Source organism: Danio rerio, chromosome 4, assembly GCF_052040795.2.
Source record: "Danio rerio strain M-AB ecotype USA chromosome 4, GRCz13ab, whole genome shotgun sequence".
Taxonomy (NCBI): Eukaryota; Metazoa; Chordata; class Actinopteri; order Cypriniformes; family Danionidae; genus Danio; species Danio rerio.
In genome coordinates this window covers 8305001-8332500 of record NC_141024.2, presented here as the reverse complement: position 1 = coordinate 8332500, position 27500 = coordinate 8305001, and the positions used below count along the sequence as shown (strand labels likewise).

The 27500-nt window shown below is 34.5% G+C and overlaps 3 protein-coding genes across 6 annotated transcripts in view; 1 reads left to right on the top strand and 2 right to left on the bottom strand.

Moving 5' to 3' along the window:
* Nucleotides 1-10029, bottom strand: part of camk1da (calcium/calmodulin-dependent protein kinase 1Da) — a 95297-nt gene extending 85268 nt beyond the window's left edge. The window contains 1 exon segment of the mRNA NM_001123060.1: nucleotides 9789-10029. Coding sequence (NP_001116532.1) covers nucleotides 9789-9886 — 98 coding nt within the window. The 5' untranslated portion in view covers nucleotides 9887-10029.
* Nucleotides 1-27500, top strand: part of nudt5 (nudix (nucleoside diphosphate linked moiety X)-type motif 5) — a 123378-nt gene that overhangs the window by 95875 nt on the left and 3 nt on the right. The window contains 10 exon segments of one of the 3 annotated variants that reach the window (NM_001002086.1): nucleotides 22399-22513; nucleotides 22647-22729; nucleotides 22855-22922; nucleotides 24916-24968; nucleotides 25052-25159; nucleotides 25238-25333; nucleotides 25424-25525; nucleotides 25627-25635; nucleotides 25714-25767; nucleotides 26791-27500. The exon segment at nucleotides 26791-27500 is cut by the window's right edge and continues 2 nt beyond it. In NM_001002086.1, the coding sequence (NP_001002086.1) occupies nucleotides 22676-22729; nucleotides 22855-22922; nucleotides 24916-24968; nucleotides 25052-25159; nucleotides 25238-25333; nucleotides 25424-25525; nucleotides 25627-25635; nucleotides 25714-25767; nucleotides 26791-26900 (654 nt within the window). In that variant the 5' untranslated portion in view covers nucleotides 22399-22513; nucleotides 22647-22675 and the 3' untranslated portion in view covers nucleotides 26901-27500. 3 annotated transcript variants of the gene reach the window in all.
* cdc123 (cell division cycle 123 homolog (S. cerevisiae)) lies at nucleotides 14716-22168 on the bottom strand. 2 transcript variants are annotated; one of them, XM_087246287.2, is made up of 13 exons: nucleotides 22068-22168; nucleotides 21730-21801; nucleotides 21576-21636; nucleotides 20628-20660; nucleotides 19057-19152; nucleotides 18878-18984; nucleotides 18742-18790; nucleotides 17462-17537; nucleotides 17199-17321; nucleotides 17091-17119; nucleotides 16796-16924; nucleotides 16568-16705; nucleotides 14716-15087 (listed from the first exon to the last, which is right to left on the bottom strand). In XM_087246287.2, the coding sequence occupies exons 1-13, from the start codon at nucleotides 22139-22141 to the stop codon at nucleotides 15031-15033; spliced, it is 1044 nt and encodes a 347-aa protein (XP_087102413.2). In that variant the 5' UTR covers nucleotides 22142-22168; the 3' UTR covers nucleotides 14716-15030.

Genomic DNA, 27500 nt, shown 5'->3' with positions numbered 1-27500 from the left:
GATAGATAGATAGATAGATAGATAGATAGATAGATAGATAGATAGATAGATAGATAGAACAAAGAGTAGATAGATAGATAGATAGATAGACAGACAGACAGACAGACAGACAGACAGACAGACAGACAGACAGACAGACAGACAGACAGACAGACAGACAGACAGACAGACAGATAGACAGATAGATAGATAGATAGATAGATAGATAGATAGATAGATAGATAGATAGATAGATAGATAGATAGATAGATAGATAGATAGAACAAAGAGTAGATAGATAGATAGATAGATAGACAGACAGACAGACAGACAGACAGACAGACAGACAGACAGATAGATAGATAGATAGATAGATAGATAGATAGATAGATAGATAGATAGATAGATAGATAGATAGATGGATGGATGGATGGATGGATGGATGGATGGATGGATGGATGGATGGATGGATGGATGGATGGATGGATGGATGGATGGATAGATAATAACAATTCAGCTCTATCTAGTTCATCTTCGGAGAATTAAACAACACGATCTCCCCGCGATTATCTGTGACAAGCATTTTATAATAGAATCTCATTCTGAACTCTGGCTCGCCCTGCAAAAGTCACTTTAATAAAGTACAGTGAAAAACAGAGGGATGCGAGAGAGAGAGAGAGAGAGAGAGAGAGAGAGAGAGACTCGCTTAAATAGAGGACAAAGCCAGGAGCACAGGCCTGAAAATGGAGCAGGCAATTAAGGGCTCCATGGCCTCAATGTTTCCTCTCTTTCTTTTTTCTCCTCTCTCTCCTCTGCTTTTCCTTTCTGTCCTCTCGCCTCACCTGCTGCATGACGGTGTGTGTGTTTTCGGCTGTGCCTTGAGTTTTCTAACAGTAGCATGCTGTACCTGACAAACACATACACACACACACACACCTGTTGAGTGATCACATGACCTCCTGTGGCCTCTGGGCGATTGGCATGCTGAATAATTCAGTTCAGAGAGCAACACTGGAGGCGTTCACACACACATGAAACACTACACTCCATTCTCATGTCTCTCATAGGGATTATGCAGAATGGACAAGACTTTTGCTGCATATTCATAGATGATTATATTATTGTTGATGGTGGTAAACATCATAATTTGTTATGAACAACGTTTTGGATTAGATTTCTTAAACCTCTGCATATAATTTGTTATATATAGACATTAATATGTTATATATTAAAGTAAAACTTTACTTTTTTCAGTAAATTTAAATAAATATTATGGGTGGGGCAGTGGGTAGCGCTCTCGCCTCACAGCAAGAGGGTCGCTGATTCGAGCCACGGCTGGGTCAGTTGGCGTTTCTGTGTGGAGTTTGCATGTTCTCCCCGTGTTCGTGTGGGTTTCATCCGCGTGCTCCGGTCTTCCCAATTCCAAAGACATGTGGTACAGGTGAATTGGATAGTCTAAATTGTCTGTAGTGTATGTATGTGAGTGAGAGTGATGGGTTGCGGCTGGAAGGGCATCCGCGGCATAAAACATATGCTGGATAAGTTGGTGGTTCATTCCGCTGTGGCAACCCCAGATAAATAAAGAGACTAAGCCTCAAAGAAAATGAATGAACTATTTTTTTACATATAAATATAAAATAAAATGGCATCTATACATTTTTTTGTCTCTGAAAGGATGTACTTTATGCTCAAGATGGCTACTTAATTGATTTATAATTCATTAATAATGCGAAATATTATTAGAGTTAAACATCCTGCTTAATATTTTTGTGTCAACCAAAATTCTTTGAATAAAATTAAATGGAAATGTTTGTAATATTGCAATTGTCCTATTTAAATTAATTTAATTCTTAATTTAATTGTAATTGTTGAATTTAAACTCTAATTAAAGTTAGTTAAAATATTGGCTATTAAACAGCAATGTATACTTTAGTGTATATAAATTCATAGCTTTTCAAAACAATTAAAATAAAATAAAAATCTGGAAAAAAAATGCTCTAAATTTGAGCATGACAGCAAAAACATTCATATTTTACAGAACAGATTATTTACAAAACGTATACACTTAACCTGTATAACTACAACCAATTATAAAAGTGAAAGGGATAGTTCACTCAGAAGTCTAAATTCTGTCGTCCATTCAGAGCTTTTAAATCCGCATGAACTAAAAGTTATAGTCAGTTAAACGTCTGTTCAAGGAGCAGTATCAGCAGATATTAATCAGACAATCTACTATACTCAACTGTACCAATAAAATAAAGTGTTTCCAAATATTCAGTTTCTCCAGGAACTGCGTCACAATACAAAAATAAAAATGGTCGCAGCTTCCAGTTCATGCGGATTTAAAAGCTCTGAACGACCACTAAATGTACGCAAACAGAAACGCAAGAATGTAAGCAAGTCAAGTCAGCCCTGTGTGGTCAATCAGGGCCAAACAAGCTGGAAATGAATGATTCATGCGACTCCAAGTGTGAGATGGCCGAGAATATGTAATATCCGAGGTCTCCGAGCGAAAAAGTGCTTCATTTCTGAAAACACACGCTTTTAGATAGCTGCCCCTGCAGAGCCCAACTGTTGAGTTTGACACATCCGTCAAGAATATGGGCAGAAATACCCACACCGCCAACACAGCTGTCGTTCTTCAGGGAAAGTCCTGGCTAGAGCGAACGAGCAAGTATATTCTGCGGCTTTTCCTTGCCATTTTAGACCCAATCCATAATCAATACTTCCAAAGGAAACAATAGCACTATCCTGCGAACACAGTAAAGATCAGACATGCTGGGTGTTGGTTTACAATGGCCGGTTGGATGTCTGTGGGTGGATAAATGAAATCTGTGTGCGCCTGAGCGTGGGCGGGAAAGGACTGTATGATGCCAGCAGCGTTTTTATAAGGGGGAAATGAAGATCGGTGAGACCCTCTTAATGGTGTGCATGAACGGGCCAGTTGGAGTTGCCATGACTCCTGTCTTTTGGGTTGCTATGACGGCAGCATCTTCACATTGCGCACAGATCCACCTAATCATTGGTTTAATAGATGTGTGCTCAGAGAAGCAGAGCTCTTCCATTCAAAAAACTCTTCATTTGTGATGTGATATTACTATTCTTATAGGTTTAATATATGCTACCTGACAAAAGTGTTGTGGCATATCCACGTTTTAGGAACAACAAATAATAACTTGACTTCTAGTTGATCATTTAGTGTCTGAAGTGGCTTATATGAAAGGCAAAGGCTTCTAGATTACGCTTATTTTACCAAAATAAAAGATGATCATGCCTTGATTTTTAATTATTTAATTAGGACAGTAAGGTCTGACTTTGCTTAGACAAAAGTCTTGTCACTTAACAGAAATAATGTAAAGTAAAGAATATAATATGGTGCAGTGGTAAAATATTGAATATTGTGTATGACTCTCATGAGCTTGGAGGATGCATCCATACATTTATGTAATTACTCAAATAACTTACTAATAAAGTCATCTGGAATGGCAAGAAAGCATTCTTGCATGACTCCCAGAGTTAATCAGGATTCTTAGTATTCATCTTCAATGCCTCCTCCTCCATCTTACCCCAGACATGCTCAATAATGTTTACATCTTGTGACTGGGCTGGCCAATCCTGGAGCCGCTTGACATTCTTTGCTTTCAGGAGCTTTGATGTGGAGGCTGAAGTATGAGAAGGAGCGCTATCCTGCTGAAGGATTGTCCCTCTCTTGCACACCCCCATACTGAATGTAACCCCAAACCATGATTTTTCCTTCACCAAACTTGACTGATTTCTGTGAGAATCTTTGGTCTATGTGGGTTTCAGTAGGTCTTCTGCAGTTGTTGTGATGATTGTGATGCAGTTTAACCAACGCAGTCTCGCAGCAATTCGTAATTTTTTGATTTAGTGGCTAATTCGAACAATCTAATTCATACAATTTAGTATGATTTTCTCATCACCCAATGACAGTTGGGTTTAGGGGTGGGGTTGGGTGCCACGCCTTATCTTTAAAATCGTACATTTTAGTACGACTGAACACGTATGAATTTGTACGAATTAGCCACTAAATACTTATGTTTTCGCGTGAGATCAGGCTGATTCAACAGATGATTTATCGGAAAAATCTACCTTCTGCCACTTTTACAAATGAACAACTAGAAGTCAAGTTAATATTTGTTGTTCTTACAACTGGAATGATCGACAAGAGTTTACATGTTTGTGAACGTAAAAAAAAGTCTGTAAAAGTTTCAAAAAGCAAACCGCTTGATGAATAGAGTTATAAGCCGTGTTTCTATCCTAATGTGAAGCAAATCTTTGCAAAATAATATGTGAATTAGGTGTTTCCACCAAGTAAAGCAGGTCGCACACCAAAAACGCAGCTCGGCGGTACACACACCGGCTCTGGAAGTCGGCGGATGTCCGCGGCGCCCAGCCACGACTCAGGACACTGTTCATATTTCTGCCTTGCCACAGAGCGCCATCTGATTAGTTTCATGTTAAATATCATGCGAATGTGCACGTCTAGTGTGCAATACTTTTAACTTTGTCGCGGCGCCGAGCGGCACATCTGGTATGTGACCTGCTTAAGAGTGGCTAACTGTAGTATCGGTAACCTAGCAACCTGTAGAAAACACGTAGATAGATAGATAGATAGATAGATAGATAGATAGATAGATAGATAGATAGATAGATAGATAGATAGATAGATAGATAGATAGATAGATAGATAGATAGATAGATAGATAGATAGATAGATAGATAGATAGATAGATAGATAGATAGATAGATAGATAGATAGATAGATAGATAGATAGATAGATAGATAGATAGATAGATAGATAGATAGATAGATAGATAGATAGATAGATAGATAGATAGATAGATAGATAGATAGATAGATAGATAGATAGATAGATAGATAGATAGATAGATAGATAGATAGATAGATAGATAGATAGATAGATAGATAGTGTGATAGTGTGATAGATAGATCTATCACAGCATAATGAAGACGACTGGTCATGTGTGCATAATATTTGCCAAAGGCAGATTCTGCTTGACTATTGTATCCAGCATTGAACTCTACTGTGATAAAAATTTGATTGTTTTATATTGTTATACTGCATTAGTTTATATGATTCAAAGTAATGCTTTCTATGTATTTTTTAATATTATGAAGTGAATTAGGAAATTGCCCATGGCATGTAAAATAGTTCGGTATATTTATTTTTTATATTATGAAGTGAATTAGCAAATGGCAGTTTCAAGAGTTCACACTTAGCTGATGATTTATAAAAGCTTGTTTGGCATGCTGTCCCGGGAGAGAGCCCCGAGCTCAAGGGCTCCTCGAGCCCGGGGCTTCCTCCCTGTTGGCAGAGCAAGAGGGGAGCCTGAGCTCGGTGGATCTCAGAACTCCCCTGTTGCGGTAGCTAAGGGAACACAAGGGATTAGACAAAGCTTGGTTGTTATGTATGTTGAATGTCTTTGGATGGTGGGAGGAAACCGGAGAACCCGGGGAAAACGAAGATAAAGTGAACTGAAAACTGTGGCTATTTATAGTAGCTTAGGGCTCATGTGATTGGAAGATAGTGATTAGCAAATGCGAGACCGGCCATGATAAATCATAAGCACGTGATCCTCTTGAAATTAGTTTATGAATAAACTTCACTTAATGTAAAATAGTTTGGTATATTTATTTTTGGCCTTTCATACAAAAAGTTTGGCCACCCCTGGTCTATTTGGTCATTTCAGCAAAACAAAAATCCGTTGTATGCCAGCTATTAAAGGGATAGTTCACCCAAAAATGTAATTTCATTAGGAAAAGCAATAGCCATTGACTTCCATAGTAGGGAGTGAATGGCTACCACTTTTATAACATTCTTCAAAATATCTTCCATTGTGTTCAACCAAACACAAAGGTTTGGATCCAGTTGAGAGTGCGCAAATGTACATTTTTGCATGAGCTGTCCCTTTAAAAATGTTTCTTTTTTTCATAGGGCTCCATTAAGCATATTAAAAACACTAAAATGACAAGCAAAAAAAAATAACAAACATGATTTCCACCACAGGGGGTGTTTAAGTAAACCTATCAGGCGTGCATTATGAAATTTGGACACAATCTATTCGAGGACCGTCTTCCTCCAGTGCAATAATCCAACCTGGTTAATCCGACGCTCTCCCGGTTACTACACAGAGATTAAATTACTGCAGTCAAAGCGACCGGGGCGACCTGTCGCAGCACGTATAAACACAGTACAGGCCTGTGAGGATGATGCACAACAAAAACAGTGCATTGGTGCATGATGTAGCCAAGATGCATATAGGTTTATCTTTAAGCACTGGATTGGATATCAGCAAACGAACAACCTAGGAGCAAACCAACACAGCATTGTGAAAGCATGCATGCATGATGATGGAAGTGGCTGCACATTGCAAAACAATCCCACGATTTATTATCAAACACACGTGCATGACCTCAGCTGCAGCAAAGGCAATGCATGTGGTTTAACAGAAACCCTCATGTCCTTTTATGCATCAAACAAACGCTTTTATATGACTTTTCTTTCTTAATTTAAACCCCCTAAAGAACTGCAGTGCATTCAGACTCCCTGCATTTAACCACTATTCTTGTGTAAAGCAAAACCTTTGGAGGTTTGGAAGGATAACATGTTTTAAAATCCTGTTTCATCTTGTAGCTGCGTTGTCGATGATAGTTTCCAGCTGGCCTGAAACCAGTCTGACCATTTTAAAGTAGCATTTGTTGATGGTTTAAGATCAGATCTAAGAGCTAATTGGTTAATATTGGATGTATTTTCCAGCAGCGGTTGCTTATTGTGATTGCTTACTGGTCTTTAAAAGCAAGAAGATATGGGTTACACTTGGGCAGTTACTTACACACAAGTTACTATGGTGGCCATATTCACAACCATTTAAATAAATAACCTTACTTGGGATTATGCATTTATCTTGCTGCAACCTTTTCAAATTTACACTCAATTTGACGGTCTTTATCAATCATTTTTAATTTCATTGTCATTAATTTAAAAATGTGCAATGAGCTTTATCATTTTGACACCACTCTAGGGTGCATTTCCCAAACAGCAACATAACTCGCAGCTGAACTATCATAGTACGATGCATTATTTGGAAAAAGAATGATGTAGAGAGGAGTGTTTCCCAAAACCGTAGTTTCTCCGTCATTTGAACCACGTTAGTTATAACCAAGCGGCAACCTCTCGCTCTCCCTCGTGAAGCAAATACGGAAGTAACTGAAACTGCAATTCATCAAAATTCCGCTAGTCCTGGCTCCGTAATAGAGCACATTTCCATTGACCCCACTGTTAAAATGGCCAACTTTACAGCAGAAAAAAAGGTGTTTACAGCCTGGTACAAAGATTGATTTTGGTTCATATAGCTAATATTACCCTTCATGACATCTGTGAGGGGGAATGTAGAAAGGTTCTAACCGACAGGCCCATCATGCATGTGGATTTATTGATTTGGGGGCCCTTAGCAATTCCAGCCAAGGGGCCAAGCAGTCTTAAAATGCACCCTTTGTACTTTTTTTATGCACCCTTTGTACTTTTTGTACTTTGTACTTATTTATTGATATTGGTGTTTTTTTCTCTTGCAATCTCTACATTATTGATTTTTTCCCTAAAATGATTTTACAAATAAAAATAATAAACAAACTATTTTGTTTTTAAAACTAAACCTTTAGCCAATTTGACTGCTAGACTGCTCCGTGATTCAGGATGGGGGACAAATTTGTGTAGTTGTATTAATTACAGTCCATTAAGACTGCATTTGTTAGACTCTACACCAAAACAATGTTATAGTTTATAGGTATAATTTATATTTCTAGGTATTTATTGGGGGCCCTCAGATTTCCTGGGGCCCTAAGCGATCGCTTACATTGCTTATTGGGTTAATACGCCCCTGGGTCCCTGTCATATAGGCCTACAGATGCATTTCTTAATAAATAATCTAAAAGCATTAGTGTATGCTATATTTTTTTTTTCACAAGCTTTGGAGACGTAAAGTAAATTCTGCTTTTAAATAATAGGTCATCTATAGCTTTCGCCATTGTACGAGATTGCTTAAACTGAACTGTAAAAAAAATATCTTGTAAAACAAATTACACCTAAGAGAGATGACTTTCATTTATATTTTTAATCATTCCAAGTTTAAATGTTGGAACATTCTAAATTAATAGGGTATAGTGGGGATAACTGGGAATAGAACACAACCAAGAACTATGCTTCTTATTACAGTTTGAGGGGTGTAGTTGCAAGTGCACAAGTTTGCGATGCAGTTTGCGAATGTTGCGAACAATGTTGCGAACAATGGATTTGGGAAACGCCAAATCAACAAACTATGCTTGTAACGACGCAACTTGCAACCTTAGTTGGCTAACGATGGTTTTTGGAAATGCACCCCTGGTTTTAAAAATAAACCTTCACCTCTGAACTAGAAGGTTCTCTCTGACATTTTTTATCAAAACATAGTTATTTACATATTCATATTATGTGACAATTTATTACATTACATGATGTGAGTGTGTGTGTGTGTGTGTGTGTGTGTGTGTGTGTGTGTGTATATATATATATGAAGAATTTAAATGCAAAAACATTTAAGTGCCATGTGAAATTTTCCTCTAAAACTTGTGTTTTTCTTAGTTCCTATGTTTATGTTCAGTTAGTTCACTTTAAATGCAATGAAAATAACCTATTCTTTGTAATAAAAGTAAAATTACTGAAACAACACAACAGCCTGAGAAAAATGCTCATTTTAGATGAAAATTTCAGATGACCCTTAGAGGTTTTGCATCTAAACTCTTCATATATTTATGTAATCCAAAAACCTTAAAGCTCAGAAACATGGTGTGAATTACAAGGGGCTGTGGTGGGGAATGACCCCCCTAATTAATGCTTGATCCCTCTGAAGGACGTCAAAACTACATGCAAGGGGGGTCAGCCCTCTAAATAGTGAGAATTAGTTTGCTCTGATCTGTACCTTAAATACTAATATCACTATTTAATATGATAGATAATATAAACGCACATTTGACCACTCCTATAATGGATTACCATTGTGAATTAATAATTATGTCAATCAGTCTACGCCAATAGACATGAAGCATTCACAAGACTCTTGTATAATAGGTGTTTGTTTCTACATTTAAAATTAGATGCATAGTTTATATCGTTTGACCTACAGTAACCTCTGAAATAATTAATCAGAAGATAATGTAGGTCAGAATACACAAACATATCCCACAAAACACTGAAAACTTTAAATGAGAGATGCATACATTTGATTAACAGAAGGATGTATTAGACAAAATAACATTACCGAAAAGGTTGACCCCCTGATTGTCAGTGTGTAATTTTCAACCTGACCAGAACTTTATAATTACAAAGTTTTTAAATATTAAAACTTGTATTGTTAGTGTACATGAACAAAAAAGTGACGCAACTATCCAAAATAACGCAGTTTGAAAGGGATTATCGTTTTACAAATGATCATTTACAGCAGCCCTTGTTGAAACTATAACATATTAAACCAGCCTGGAGGCTTATTGGTTTTGACCTGTTTTAGTTGCTCTCCTGACCAAACAGGTGTTCAGATAAATGTCAAACTGCTCTCCTGCACCAAAATACGCACAGCAACTGTAAAACCAACAAACCAGACCAACCCAGAAGACCACATACCCTTTTAGACTGGTTTAAGATGGAATAGTAATTATAACTACTGCGTTTAGGGGAAATTTTGGTACGCGGTTTCGGTTACAGGCGCACGTCAAAGCCAAAAACAAAGTTACTCACGTCCCGAGCACCTCCTTGAATTCAAAAATCTCCTTGATATTATCGACTTGCTTCTTCCACGAGCAGTCCCCGCCGGCCTCTCCGTTCTCCCGAGCCATGGCGGAAAAAAACGGGGAGGACCGTAGATGGAGAAGTGAGCGCTGGAGATCCCCGGAGATTTTCCCCGCTTTCCCACGCTGCACTTCCTGCTCTCTCTCTCCTTGACTGGCTTCTCTCGCCTTCCCCGGTTGTACCGTTACCGAATAACCCCGGAGAGGATCTCCCGCGTGCGCTCGTCACCCTGCAGCTGCTTAAACGGTTTGACGTAAATAGTTGAGAGTGGCGCGTGCGTGCGTGTCACCTTTGCGGTGTCTTAACGGCACCGGTGCGGGTTTATTCCGCCCCGCGCGGATGATGCTGATGCTGATGCTGAAGGTTGATCCTGCGCGGATGGACTGATGCGCTGCATCTGTTGTTATGGCAATGAGGAGAGAAAGAGAGAGAGTGAATGAGGAGGAGGAGGAAGATGCACTGCTCCTCACGGCGCGACCTGACAAAGAGCAAATGCACGAGAAGTATGGCAAGCCATATTCACATTGATCGACTAGCAAGCTTTTTTTAATTAGTCACTTGTGACAAGTTATCCATCAGATTAGGCTACCAATACTGTTGTTGAATGGTTCTGAGGTTGGGGTTAGGGAATAGGTAGGTTTGGGATATATCATAGCTTCATATCACACTATACTCCACATTAAAATTTTCACTGGTAACAAAAATCGAATGGGTAGCATATTGCGACATCAAGAATTCTGGCCCAGATTTAGCATAAAGCTGGCATAGCAGGCATTCATTTGGCAGTGGCATGCAGCATGTGGGCCAGACATGGCCTGGGTTTGGCAGCGGTGGCACCGTCTTTAAGGGGGCACACAATCCCACATGGCAAATGGACTTGGCCCAAATGTGGGCCATTATGGCACTGCTGGCCTGTTGTCAGCACTGGCATGCATGATGTCAGACGAATGTGGCCCATGCATGGCAATGAAGGCACTGCATGCATGACGGCAAACTACATTTGTATACATTTGTAACTACATACATGCCAGTTGTGAATGGGAAGGTTGTGGCCCAGATCAGTGTAGCGATTGTTCACATTGTTTAGGTAACGTTAAGCTGGGTTATGGCTCAGTTTTTGGGGTTTCTGGTTAAAGTAACTTATGGCTGAGAATCGGTACCAATAATAAACCTTGGCCCAGTTCAGGGCCAGTTAAGGGTTATAAATTGCCTGAGATTCAGGCTGGTTATGGCTCATGTGTGGCCCTTGTCTTTAATCCAGTTATGGGCCATTTCAGGACTGTCATTCTTTGCGGTACTTAGGCAGAGGGAAAACTTATTTTGTGGCCCGGAGCTGGGCCCATAGCACAGCTGAAGGTACCCTTGTTTTGCTAGGTACCCTTTGGAAAACGTACCCAAAAAGTGGTAAGGTACGGTTTGCTTTTAGGTACCTTTTGACAGTTGAAACTGCCATAAAAGCGTACCAAACCGAACCGTACCGTACCACTCAGTGGAATCTGGCCACTAGACTGTTCTACTTGGTTATACTAATAAATGCATGTTATATTGGCTTGCCATATGAGAGAGGAAAGGAGAGGAGGAGGAGAGACCGTGAGGCTGTGTGGATTGTTCGCATTGCACCAAAAGCATGCTCAAGTCCAACTGAAAAAAAGAAGCATGCATCTGTTCAGATCAATTGCTTTAATAAAGTTAAAATTCCCAGCCCGCTCTGTAGGAAATAGAACAGCGGCCACATTGATATCACATGCATCCCGGCACGTGGAGGGAGATGATTAATGCCTCTACATGCGATCAGGCAGAACAATTCACACAAAGTCAGAGTCAAACAATATTTAGCAGTAATGCACAAAGTAGATTTAATGTTCTACTACAAGAGCCCTTTGTTAATAAAGTGTAAAAACCACTTTAAAATTAATGTATACCATGATTTTAAGACGTGCATCAGCTTTTACATACACCAAATGAACACAAATGTACTTTGAAAACAATTGCATTTACATTGCAGGCGATGATGTATGTATTAATAACACGATACAGCTATTTATATAGGCAAATGAGCATCTTGAGGTGTAATTATATTATAAATATATAAAATAAAACTAAACTAAATAAAATAAAATAAAATGCAACAAAATAAAATAAAACGAAATGAAATAAAATAATCAATTAATAAAAATAAGATGAAATAATAATAAAAATGAACAATAAAAAATAATAAAAATAAGATAAAAATAAACAAAATAAAATAAAATAAAGTAAAAATAATCAAATAAAATAAAATAAAACAAAACAAATAAAAAATAATAAATAAAAAATAATAAAATAATAAAATAATACAATGAAAAAAATAAAATAAAACAAAGCAAAACAAAACAAATAAAATAATAAAAAATAATAAAATAATACAATGAAAAAAATAAAATAAAACAAAGCAAAACAAAACAAAATAATAAAATAATGAAAAACAATAAAACAAAACAAAAAAACTAAACAAAATTAAATTAAATTGAAAATAATAAAATAAATCAAAGTAATTTTTTTAAATAATGTAATAAAATTAAATAAAAAATAAAATAAAATAAAATAAAATGTAATTAAATTAAATAAAAATAATAAATACTTATTCTATTTAAAATTTACATATTTATTATTATTATTATTATATTTAAAAGTAAAATCATTATTTTATTATTTTTATTTTATTTTATATATTTATTTTATAATTACACCCCAAGATGCTCATTTGCCTTTATTCAGCCTAATATGACATACTTTAAGGATTGAAAATGATATTCTCATTATATATTTATATATAATGCCTTAAAAGTAGCACCAATTTCTGCTTGGTGCATGTCAGACTGGCTGTAGATTGGTCACTTGCATCAGTGAAGTCAGTATTGAGTGTGTGTGTGTGTTCATTCAGCTCCTCATGCTGTAGTCTACGGCTCATGAGTATTCCAGCTGCAAACCACTGCAGTTTCTCCGTTCTGGAAAATCTGTCCCTCCCTTCGCATTCTGTCTCTCTTGTCCTCTTTCTCTCTTTACCAGCTCTGAGTCAGCAAATCTAAAGCAGTTTGATCTGACAGTCCGTCACCACCAACCCCCATCAGCTGTTTTTTTTTTTTTCTCCCCAATGCTTCTAAAAAGATATTTCTCCACCCAATCCTGAGTCCACTTGTGCATTTGGGTTGTCATTCATGATTTGGAAACATTCCCGATTCCTTCTACCCAGCAACTGCAGATATAAAAAAATATTAACAAAGATGTGTCTCGCTTGATCGTATAATTGCTACTTAAATTCAAATTAATATGTTAATGGGATTTCTGTATTCATCTGAGTGCAAATGCAACAATAAGAGACGTTTTGGGAAGAAGGAGCACTATACAGTACGCTTTATTTGGTTATAGTTATTTTATTAGATTCAGGTTAACACATTTTAATGCAGGTTTATGCTTTAATTTATGCTTTTAATTACATTTTTAATTTAGGTTAATGCTAATTTCATATACAAACATAGAAATAATTATTGTTAAAATCTTGGTATGGTCATATCAATCTTATACAGCATGCGATGCATGTATATATTAATGTTAATCATTATGCTGGAACATATTATAATGCCTTTCTCTAATGCAGATATAGTTCATTTATACATTTATTGTAGGGTGTTACAATATAAACATGTTGTGTATTACCATTATAAATTAATAAATATTGTTTTTATTGTTTTGTTATGACTGTTTTATAAATAAATGTTTATTGTTAAATGTACAGTTTATTCAGATTTATTATTTTATTTTATTATTTATGTATTTTGTATTTTATTAATTTATTATTATTAATAATTATATTATTATTATTTTTGTTCTTATTATTGTTTATTTTTTTTATTATTATGTTATATTTTTATTACTGTTATAATTATTTATTATTATTAATTTCATTATATTATTATTTCATTTTTTATTAATATTATAATTATTTGTCGTTATATTATTATTATATCATTATTTTTATTATTATACTATATATTCTAATACTATACTACTATTTACTGCGTTTACTATGTTTCTTAATATACATGTTCTTTTTAATGTAAGCTTTATGCTTTGACAATACATTTGTAACATTTGTCATGCCAATAAAGCAATTATTAAATTCAATTGAATTGAGAGAGAGAAAAAGATGGCAAAACCAAATCAAATTTATAGCATTTTATAAATCTCACTCTTCTATAATAATAATAACAAATTATATCAATAAAAATAGAACAAGAGCGGTAAATAATACATAAGATAACAATCTAAAACAGTTTTTGGTATACGTTTGATAAAAATTCTACCATTTTTGAAGGATTCACTTTTTAAAGTATTTAATTATTCATATATTTATTATATTTTTTCAGTCTCTCCAGATAAATATCATTGTCTGATAACATTAAAATATGGCAATATTATATTATATATCTTTTATTTGTACTAGTAATCCAAAATCTATCAACAATTCATTAATTTAGTTTGTTCTGATTAGATGAGGCTTTTATTTTTTCTAATTAAACACAACAATTTTAGCTAATTTAACATTTTTGCAAACTATAAGTGTGAACTATATATAAACATACTACACACATTTCCATTGCATTTTAAATTCTCTAATATTTTAGCTTACTGTGTTTTCGATTGAAATCCTAATTAATTGTATGCATGTTGAAATTAAAATAGAAAAATTAAGTATTTGCAATTATTCCCATCCACAATATATTTGTCTTGGTGTTTGGCGCCCTCATGTGGATGCTGAAAAATCAGCCGAGATTTGTTTTGTGATTTTGGATATGATGTGCACATTAAAAACAATATAATCATTGAGACAGGGACATTTTGCATTATTAAACATCTCTTTTATTACTTCGTAGCACAGTTTAACATCTATTGCACAGTGAAAGTGTTAAGAGTGTTTGTGCATTATTACAGATAGAAAGCATAAAAATGTTTTCTGCATCACAGACGTATTGACAGGGACTTTGTTGGTCAGCACCGATCATCCAATTATATACAGTAAGAGGAGCTTCCTACAAGGTTTAGTACCTTAAGCTTCATCTTAATCCTGAAGCAGCCAATCAGAGTCTTCCAGTTCACTTCTATACAACTTGAAGTAAACTACAGGAAGGTGGCACAGATATACACCAGTTTACTACTGAGGCTCCTCCCCTTCTTCATTAGACTCCTCCTCCTCCTCCTGTTGACCCCTCTTCTGAGAAGACACAGAAAAGAAATATGTCAATATATACAGTTGAATTCAGAATTATTAGCCCCCCTGTTTATTTTGTTTCCCCAATTTCTGTTTAACGGAGAGCAGATTTTTTAGCACATTTCTAAACATAATAGTTTTAATAACTCATCTATAATAATTGATTTATTTTATCTTTGCCATGATGACAGTAAATAATATTTGACTAGATTTTTTCAAGACACTTCTATACAGCTTAAAGTGATATTTAAAGGCTTAACTAGGCTAATTAGGTTAACTAGGCAGGTTGGGGTAATTAGGCAAGTTATTGTATAATGATGGTTTGTTCTGTAGACTATCGAAAAAATATATAGCTTAAAGACGCTAAAAATTGACCTTAAAATGGGTTTTAAAAAATTAAAAACTGCTTTTATTCTAGCCGAAATAAATCAAATAAGATTTTCTCCAGAAGAAAAAATATTATTAGACATACCGTGAAAATTTCCTTGCTCTGTTAAACATAATTTGGGAAATATTTAAAAAAAGAGAAAATAATTCAAAGGGGGGCTTATAATTCTGACTTCAACTGTATATCACACAGTCAACTTATATATACACAGTGGAGATTAAAATTGAAGAATATTTTACAGTTTCCTACATTCAATTTGCTAAAATTCGAGATCGCAGCTTATTCCTATTTAAAGTTATCCTACTTAACAGGTGTAAAAGAGCACTTTTTAAGCATTTTCTATGAGATACTGTATACAATATTATATAAAAACAGTATAAAAAAGATATCTGGACCAAAAAAAAAAACAGCACTGGATTTTTTTTTTACATTGTTGTTCTAATCATGGACTACTACATTTACAGCTTTTACTACTACTACTAATTATTATCATTATTATTATTTACATCTAATTATTGAGTACTACTACTAAGTTTTTATAAGCGTTCATTTCCTAATCTTATTTTTTAAATACTGAGCTTCAGAAAACACGAAACAAGCTTAAAACTGTGTTGTTTTTTAAGATCATGTTTGAAAAACTTCAAAATAAAACTAAGTAGTGAGTTTGAAATGTAAAAAATTGTCTCTGATATTGATTTTCTGCTGTACGGTATATACAGTTGAGGGTTATTTTTTTCTTTTTCAAATATTTCTCAAGCGATAATTAACAGATTAATCAAAATGTTCACAGTATTTAAACAAATGATACAATTTAAAAATATCTAAAAATAGTATAGTATGTAAATAAAAAATATATAAAAGTTTAAATTTAATAAATAATTAATAATAATTCTGACTTCTCTGAAATAATTCTGAAATCTCAAAATGTGATTTTAATTGGTTGTTGTCAAATAAGTGACATTAACATTTGGAGAATAATTATCACACAACTCTTCCACATTTTTCTGTATGAACAACACATCATAGTGTTATAGTTTTCCAGTCTTTTTCTACAGACATACTGTTTTGTTTTTTATTTGTTAAATATCTTACCAGCTTAAGAAAATCAATGAGCTTATAGGCATCTTCGCCTGTGGTCAGGTCCAAGAAGTCTCGTGGGATTCTGTAGGACAGACATGGGCTGGGCTGTACTGTCACCTCACTGTTAGTGCACCGAAAAGCAGGTCCATCCTAATATAATGTAGTACACATGCTGTTATTATAATATTCCAATAGGGTTTGATGTAAAACATAGACCTTTTCTTTTAAAGTATGAAGTACCGGCAGCGCTGTTTCCTCTTGTGTCTGATTGGCTGTGAGGTTTTTGCCAGACGTGAGCTCCTCCCACGTGAAAAGTAGCGAGTCTGTGACTTCACCAAACGGATTGAAGTCAATCAACCACACACGTCCCTTTAGAAACACACACTTTTTAAGGTTTGTGTTTTACAATTGTTATTTTCTTTGCTTGATTTGATTATTTCATTCTGAATATTAGACTTTTGTAATATGTTGATGAATACTATAAAACGAAGTAAAATACACTACAGAAAATGACATGTTTAAATGTAAAACTTACTGAGCTGTCTCTGTAAACATCCAGGACAACTGCACAAAAAAGTGGTATGATTATTGTCAACGCATGTTTTTAAAGTAAGAAACAAAATTCAACCTCTTCTACACTTACAGTCCTCATCTGGAAACTGGTATTGAATGTTGTCTCTGAAGAATTGAAGTATAGAGGTGGAGATGCTGGCCTCTTGTTTGCCGATGTGCTGGTAATGTTGTGTATAATCTCGCTGACATATCGCTAAAATAATATCAAACATGATCTCAGTATATATGACATTTTTAAAAAAATATATTCGTAAAAATATGCAATGTATTCCTCTTAAGGATTATAAAACAGAATATTCTTTTTTTAGTTTAATAGATGTTGAAATTTCATACCGATTAGTTTGTTCTCTTTCACAAAGCAACGAAATTCCCCTCCTGGAATGAGTTCACTCCATTTTCTCAACACCAACTGCACAAAAATCAGATACAAGTTAGAATTTAGTAAATATATTTATAAGATTTTAAGCATTATTCAACAGGTAACATTTAATCAAATAAAATTAAAATAAAATAAATAAAATAATTAAGTTAAAAATTAAATTAAATTTAATTAAATAAACTAAATAGTGTTATATATAATGTTGTTAAAAAACTACAGTTCAGAATTTGTATGTTTTTAAAATAAATATCTCATTTGCATCTTTTGAAGTACTAATTTGTTTAGAACAATCCTACAAAAAAAAAACCTTTTATACTACCATAGCAACATTTTCTTTTAAAAAGCACCTAGCATTGGTATGAAAAAATACCCAAAGACATGTTCTTGCACAATGTATAAAAGAGATGTCTGCTAATCTTGCTCTTAAAAAATTTACATATGTAATCAGAGATAAAGCGGAGAGTTTTAAAAACCTGTGGTCTTCTTTCAGTCACTGTAAATGGGAAGTCTTTGGAAAGATGACATCTAAAATTCAATGTAAAGAATGTTTTTTTATATTTATTTATTTTATTATATACATGCACAAACACAGGTCAAATTAAATGTATCAATTTATTTTTATTATCTTTTATTATTATTATTTATTATTATTATTATTATTATTTTATTATTACAAATATCTCATATCATTTTACTTGATCATGTATTGTAAATGGTATTCCTGTTTAACTAACGTTGGGGTAGAAAGTACATTCTGAGTAATAATAAGTTAATATTCTGTACTGTTTGCAGGGTTTTGTATTAAAATTAAAGTCAATTAAAACAAACAAGCTAAAAACAAATTTAGCAGTATTTAACATTAATTTGGCTACTTTTAGCAACTTTCAAAGAGTTACCTTTTAAAAGATAAATTGTAAATAAAAAATAAACCTAAAAGGTTAAGCATTTCTGTTACTTATACAAATTATTATTATTATTATTATTAATATTTCAAATAATGTTTTTTCATGAGATGGCCAGTCAATTTGAGAAAACGCTTTATTTGTTTTGTAGATTACAAAAAGATTCAGTTTTGAGTTGCAACTACATCGCAATGACACATGACACAATGGCAGCTTCAATTAGCAACAACCTGTTCCCCGTTTAGAAGTTTCTTCTGAAAAATAAGTTGGCAACAGTGAACATGATAGTGTGCAATGAAACAAAACGGTGGGAAGAAATATATTTTCAGTACCTCATAATTTATAGTTGGGTCTGGAGAATCATCACTACAGTGGAGGAATCTGTCAGGTATCAAAGTATTAACATTAACCAACCTGACAACATGGAAATCAGCATTTATGCACCAGTGAGCCATCATAGACGCTTACGGCTGTGTGAGATCGTGCGTGATGAAATCAGAACTTTTGAAAAGCAGGAAGATTTCGCTTAGACTCTGACACTGTAAGGAGCTGTTCAGGGCAATCCAGTTTGCATCCTGACAGGAAAACAGATAGTATAAGTACTATACATTCATGTTGATTAAAACGCAACCGTAGAATCTCCTCACCCTCGGAGCGCTCCAGTTCAGCTTTGGGAAAATGCAGCCGCCCAGAACATTTATTGCTTCTTGCACTTTTACATTGAACTCTGGAAATTCTGGAGCCTGCAAAATAATAATAATAATTTAGTATATGCAAAAGTATTAACATAAGTTGACAATGAGGTAAAGTTGGTTTTATGTTTGCACATTCCGACTTTTTCTATGACGATATAATATTAGAAAAGTATTCCTTTACAAATTATAATTAGGGAAATCATATTAGCAGCCCGTCGAGGCAGTGGAACAGTGGGTAGCACGTTTGCCTCACAGCAAGAAGGTCGCTGGTTTGAACCTCGGCTCAATTGGTGTTTCTGTGTGGAGTTTGCATGTTCTCCCTGTCTTTGCGTGGGTTTCCCCTGGGTGCTCCGGTTTCCCCCACAGTCCAAAGACATGCGGTACAGGTGAATTGGGAAGGCTAAATTGTCTGTAGTGTATGAGTGTGAGTGTGGATGTTTCCCAGAGATGGGTTGTGGCTGAAAGGGCATCTCCTGCGTAAAAACTTGCTGGATAAGTTGGCGGTTCATTCCACTGTGGCGACCCCGGATTAATAAAGGGACTAAGCCGACAAGAAAATGAATGAATGGATATTAGCAGCCAATGACTGACTTAAAGTACAACACTGTTCACAGTCAATTGAATAGTGCTTGTTTTGATTGGTCATAAGGTTTCAGTAATGCAAAGTAATGTAATGTATTTTTTTATTCAATGCCATGTCAGCAACCAAGGCTATTTTCAAGGCAGGAACATTTCAATAGTAAAAATACAATTAAAAATCAACAAACAAACGAATACATAAATTAAACAAGAGTTTAAGTGTTAATTCACAAACACAGGCCAACAAAAATACATTATCTTACATTACTGAAACCCTATGACCATTCAAAACAGCATTAGCACTATTCAATTGACTGTATACAATGTTAACACATCATACAAATTCTAAAAGAAATATTCACTTTGCTAAAAATTGTCCTTGAGAGATTTAATTTCATAAAGTCTTCTGGAATCATTAAAAGCAGGACATTCATTCGTTCATTCATTTTCTTGTCGGCTTAGTCCCTTTATTAATCTGGGGTCGCCACAGCGGAATGAACCGCCTAAAAGCAGGACAGTCCAGTAAAACATGTGCAGTACAAACACACAGTATAGGGTTTTCATCTTGGAGCAAAAAACCATGGGTTATTCATGCATGTCCAATACCACATCTGTTAAAAACCACTTGATCAAGTCTTAAAAGTTTGTTTGAGATTTCAGGTTGTATTTCGTATAATTCAATATTTTCCAATGCATCCCACTCCTTTTGCTGCTTGTTTAAAATGTAAACATTGATAAAAGATGGGGAAATGTGGCATTTGTCCACCACTTGCTTCAAAGCATACTTAGCAGCTGCATTTATATGGTTTCAGACTGATAATTCAGTCAAAGTAGCACGGTAAACAATATAGGCACAGTGTCACGAGTTGTCACTGTTCAGAAATGTACAAATGCACGAAAATAAAGCCAACTTTACCTCAATTTGATTGAGGAATAAGACTCACTGTAACTGTCGTTGTAGTTTCATCATCAGTCCACTGGAATCAAAAGCATTTATGAGAATTAAGAAAGCTGCGTTATTTCAGATTTCTTAATGTACAATATAGTTCACTCCAACAGCTTTGTTTTTGTGAATTGTGGGGACATTACGTTGCTTTCCATTGGACAAACTGTATTTTCTATTGCTCTAACCCTATCCTATCCGTTAACCCAACCCTCATGGAAAACGGTATGCTGTTATATTTTCTAAAATAAACTAATTCTATTTGATTTATGGCACGTTTCCACTGAGAGGTATGATACGTGTCACTTTTTTTTGAAGCTTGCGTTTCCACTGCCAAAATGGTACCCTGTTGGTGGACGTGGTGTACTACAGAAAGTTTCAGATGATGTAATTTTTACTCAAAGAAAATGTAACGCCGTACAGGTTGTTCACATATCCTATGAGAAGCACTTCTCACGAAACAGATGCTTTATACACATAAATACTTGTGTATAAATGTTCATTACTAATCTTTCTATGAACAGGATTATAACTGCAGATCAATGATAATGCGAAATAGCCTACTGTAACATCTGAAATCATGTAAAATAAATAACTAGATGCAACATGTATGAACACATACAGACACTTACAGTCTCTGATATGTTATCAAATACAGAAAAACTACACAGAGCATACATTTAGTCCTTATTTGGGTTTAAAAAAACAACACGAAATATAGCCCACAGTCAGTGCAAACCTCTCATATGTAATCTTCAACAGCACATGTAGCCTCTGTTAGAAAGTAGTTCATAATAGTCCCAAAAGGTGATGGCTTTCTGAGCTTATAAGTACTTATAATACTTCACCACCACAATTCACCACTTTCTTGTAATATCTGTGTCATATCTATATCGTTATACAGATTTGTGGCCTGATATGTCACAAAAGCACAAATACACACTCTGACCTGAATGTCCTCCTCGTCAGAGTCACTGTTGTTGTCCTGTGTTTGTGAATTGTTGTTCTCACTATGAAAAGACACAATAAGACATTTATTTAATAAAGACAAGACAGGAAAGTGCTGCAGTTATTTAAGTACCATACTTTTGTCCAAATCTCACCTGCCAGAAACCACAAGTGTCCCATCATCTAATAGGTAATCGATTACATTTTGAGGTATGGGTAAAATCAGGCTGGGGAAACAGAACATATCATCACTGAATGTTTACCTACAACATAATACTTTAATTAAAATGTCGATCATTATTCGAAGACATGCTATAGTACGTATTATAGACTTTAAGATGGTAGGTAAGTGTGATGGTTGGAGAATAAATGGGTATTTAAGTACACGTTGCTATATAATGTTACTTAATAGCCTAGCGCGTGATTTTTTTCCTTTTTTGTACCTGTGAGCCCCGATCATTATATATTACCATAAAGCAAGCACCTTGCATACCTTTTAATAGTGTGTTTCTTGAATAGAGGATACCAAACAGAAAATTGACAGTTGACAACCTGCTCCTTCTTCATGCTGCCTGAAAGTTACACTGGTAATCTGTGCAACCTCAAAAACATTCCGACATGGCGATAGTACCACATAACAGCAGTTCCGGTTCACAACTGCGCATTTTTCTGTTTAAACGAAACTCTGTTTTAACCATCACTCTGAATTTTACACGCTAACTTACTTCTTTTATTTTAAATAAGTTGAACTGGTTAACAGTATTATGTGTACAGCGATAACATCGAGACAGCAAGAGGGGGAACTATTTTAGCTGCACACACGCAGGCAGATGTTCGGTGAACACGTGATTACATGTGTGAAAACCAACTAAACAACATCACTTGGTTTGTCAGGATAAGTCGCTGTGATTTATTTGACACATTTCCGCAATTTTGCTGGTATGTACCAATCTAACTTAAACGATTATGACATATTGTTTATGTCGTCATGTGTTCAGTCGTATAAATAGGCTGTGAGGTCATCAATGACAACATCATGCGCCTTGTAACTTAATTTCTGTTGTACGTGCAGAATTACTGTAGCTGTTCAGACTGATCAAGATGAGCTCTCCAACGAAAGCCACCACAACAGAACCTCATGTAATCAAAGAGGAGGTAAGAATCTGCTTTTAAAGGCATAGGTCCGTTTTAAAGTTTTGATTTGTTATAATGTAAACAATCGAACGTTGTTATAAACTGCTTTTTCATACTAAATTTGACCTCTCTGTGTTGAATTTTAGTTGGTAGCGAGTGGAAATTGGGTGAAGCTTGAGAAAACCACTTATGTGGATCCTTCTGGAAGCACCAGGTATTGATCGGTGACTGTATGTGAATGATATGTGACCTCTGGACTGAGTGGACGTGATAATACTCTCATTGATCAAAATAATCTGGTTTATTTTTTAATTGCATCAAACGCGCTGAAGTATTTTTCCTGTTTATTTCTAGATATATAATTGGAATAATCTGGTTTATAGTGTAGCAAAATGACAAGAAACAACAATCAGATAAATAATATTGTTTGAATTGGTTTATTTTAACAATACATATTTCCTTGTATGTAGGTTAGTGGGTTAATAACTAGATGATGGGGTAGGAAATTTGTGCAGATGCATTAGTTATGTCATTATTTGTTAGACCCTCACTATTTAAAATGTTATAGAAAATTATGTTGTATATAATTCATAAGTCTTATATATGTCTAGACAAATATATATATATGTCTAGACCCTAAGCGGCCGGTTGGGTCCCTTATTGGTAAATCCACCCCTGTGTGATAGGTAGTTGAACAAATAAGTAGTTATTAAAGTAGATTGGTGGATTGGAATGTAATTGGATAGATAGATAGATAGATAGATAGATAGATAGATAGATAGATAGATAGATAGATAGATAGATAGATAGATATAGATAGATAGATAGATAGATAGATAGATAGATAGATAGATAGATAGTTAGATATACAGATGGATATACAGATAGACAGACAGACACTGATTTATTTTCTCTTTGCCATGATGACAGTAAATAATATTAGACTAGATATGCTTCAAGAAACTTCTATACAGCTTAAAGTGACATGTAAATTCTTCACCAGGTTAATTAGGTTAACTAGGCAGGTCAATGTAATTAGTCAAGTTATTGTATAACGATGGTTTGTTCTGGAGACCATTGAAAAATATACTGCTTATAGGAGATAATTAGTGACCTTAAAATTATTCAAAAATATATATATTTATTTAAAACTGCTTTTATTACTGCCAAAATAAAACAAATAAGACTTTATCCAGAAGAAAAAAACATTATCAGACATACTGTGAACATTCATTTACTCTGTTAAACCATAGATAATAACACAGAGAAAACCGCAGTTTAGCGCCCCCTGTTATGTTTGAAACGGCTAACGTCATTACACATTTTAGCCAGTTCGAACACAGACCATTATCACCCTAGGTACACTAGAGGGCGCCTCTTCATCTACGTATCTACAGGTGGATGGCATCAATTTATTCCTTATAGGTGGGAAATAAAACATTAATAATATGTGTAACGACATGATTGACATTTATTTGTTGTTTTGGTTATAGGTCAAAGGTCATGTGTGTGTGATAGATAGATAGATAGATAGATAGATAGATAGATAGATAGATAGATAGATAGATAGATAGATAGATAGATAGATAGATAGATAGATAGATAGATAGATAGATAGATAGATAGATAGATAGATAGATAGATAGATAGATGGATAGATAGATGGATGGATATACAGATAGACAGACAGACACTGATTTATTTTCTCTTTGCCATGATGACAGAAAATAATATTAGACTAGATATGCTTCAAGGAACTTCTATACAGCTTAAAATGACATATGTCACTTATGTCATATGGATAAAAGATCTGTAAGTAGTTTGTAAAGTAGATAAACTGGTAGAAGTTAGATACATTTGTAGGTAGTTATGTGGATAACTTAGTTTGCAGATAGTCGTTGGATGGGTATGTATTTGGATAAATAAGTAGGTAGCTGGATGAATTTGTAGGTAGTTGTTTTGGGAATATAGATAAGTATGTAGTTTTTTAGACATGTATATAGTTCGGTAGTCTAATATGGTTCAATAAGGTTGATATATAGGTGTATAAAATGGTTGCTGCTTGGGTGGGTTGATAATTAAAATAATGTGTTTAATATTTTATTCCATCAAGCTATCTAATAAAAAACATATTTAAAATAACACATGCTGAGAAAATGTTTAAAATTGTCCACGTTAAATGACTTTGTTGAACTTTGTCTCTTCAGATCATGGGAAACAGTGAAGAGAACAACCCGAGTCGCCAACACTGCAGCTGATGGTGTGTGTGCACGCTTTCAAACACTCTCATGTTCTCTCTTTCTATGCTTCAATGCTCTAAATATTAATAAATTTGATCTAAAGGTGTGGGAATCATAGCTCTCCTGAAGAGGACTCTACACAAAGACTGCGTCGTCATGGTCAAGCAGTTTCGACCACCCATGGGATGCAACACACTGGAGTTTCCTGCAGGTCTGAGGATACCAGTCTCATATTGTTTAGTATAACACATAACAGTTATTGATTATTGCCTGTGCATGAATATCTCAGGTCTGATAGATGAAAACGAGAGTGCTGAAACTGCTGCTCTGAGAGAACTGAAGGAGGAAACTGGGTACAAAGGGGAGGTAGTGGGCGTTACACCAGGTAAAAGTCATTTAATATGTGTGTATACACGATGAAATGTATATAATCTTGCATGGTTTGATAACATCGGTTACATTTTCCATCTTTCAGTTACATGTTTAGACCCGGGCTTGTCTAATTGCAGCACAAAGATTGTTATGGTGCATATTAATGGAGACGACATTGAAAATATAAACCCCACACAGCAGCTGGGTGAGTAAAGGAGCATTACTGTATCTAACACAGTCATGTTGAAATTCATGTTGTGTTTTTAAACGATTGCTCTTTCTCTTTTTTCCATCTTGTATGTCTAGGTGATGGAGGTATGGGTTTGTTTTCTAATATAAATGCTGCCATCATTGATTATTTGTTTTCCTGAAAGCATGTCTTTTGTTTCTCAGAATTTGTGGAGGTTATTCTTCTACCTCTGGATGAATTTCAGCAAAAAATTGATGGTGAGTAACGATATTGTTGATGAGAAATGATAATCCTTATAAGAAAAAAATAGATGTGAAAAAAAGATTTAAAAAGAGATGTGTCTGCATCAAATAACAATTATGGAGCCAGACCAGTCTCAGAAATCATAAATTTACAAAATAAAATTTATACATGCACAGCACAATTCACTTACAAAATCCTATTTGTAAATTCAAAACACAATTCATAAATGCGACACGCTATATTTAAATTCACAAGTCAAAATATTTTCCTTAAATTAATTGGGTTTAAGGATATTATGAATTTTGTTTTGAATTTACGAATTGGATTTGTGTATTTATGAATCAAGTTTTAAGTTCACAAATTGGATTTGTGTACTTAAGAATCGTGTTTTGAATTTACGAATTGGATTTGTGTAATTACGAATCAAGTTTTAAATTTACGAATTGGATTTGCGTAATTACGAATCGTGTTTTGAATTTACGAATTGGATTTGCGTAATTACGAATCGTGTTTTGAATTTACGAATTGGATTTGCGTAATTACGAATCGTGTTTTGAATTTACGAATTGGGTTTGTATAATTACGAATCGTGTTTTGAATTTACGAATTGGGTTTGTGTAATTACGAATCGTGTTTTAAATTTACGAATTGGGTTTGTGTAATTACGAATCGTGTTTTGAATTTACGAATTGGATTTGGGTAATTACGAATTGTGTTTTAAATTTACGAATTGGATTTGTATAATTATAAATCGTGTTTTGAATTTACGAATTTGATTTGTGTAATTACAAATGATGTTTTGAAATTAAGAAATGGATTTGTGTAATTACGAATCGTGTTTTGAATTTATGAAATGGATTTGTGTAATTACGAATCGTGTTTTGAATTTACGAATTGGATTTGTGTAATTACGAATTGTGTTTTAAATTTACCAATGGATTTGTTGAGTGTAATTACGAACACAAATAAAACAATGCTTTTGTCTTTGACCCATATATTTTGCTTTTCATCATGGTTTCTTTTTGATATATTTATAGAGCTGCTGCAGAAAGAGAAAATAGTGGTGGACTGCAAGGTGTACATTTATGCAATGGGAATGTCTCAAGCCTTCTTTAAACCCAGAGAGCTGCCCGTGCTGAAGCAGTAAATGCACAGATCTCTCTTCTGGAATGCAACAAAGACCGTTTTCTGAGCTGTAACACACTTTTTTGAGCTCTTTAGAGAGATGAAATCCAGTACTTGACCATGGCTTTCATGTTTTACCACAGTTGCCTCAACATTCCTAACAAACTAACAGTACTTAATTATCAGGTAATCAGTGTTTTGCACAGTTTTAGAATTTGTGATAGCAAATAGGACTTTTTCCTGATAAAATTAAACTAAAGTGTAGGGTTAATTTTCCAGATATTGTAACCACATTGTAATCTTTGCCTGCTGTTGACCCATAACAATGAAAGAACATTTAAAATTTATGAGCAAAATAAGTAAATTAAATGTCCTCATTGGGGAAACTTTTTGAATTATGATCAGATCTTAATATAAATTTAAAGCTGACCCTAAAAGTGTGTTTTTGACGTACTGTAAATATGTATTAACAAAAGGTCAGTAGAATATTGTTATAGACTATCTATCCAATTGTCAACAGGCCTGCAATATGCAGGTAACGCTGGAAACTGCATATATATGCAATTCTGTATACATGAGTAACTTTTCCTTTTTTATCTAATAAAATCTGACGGTTTAGATT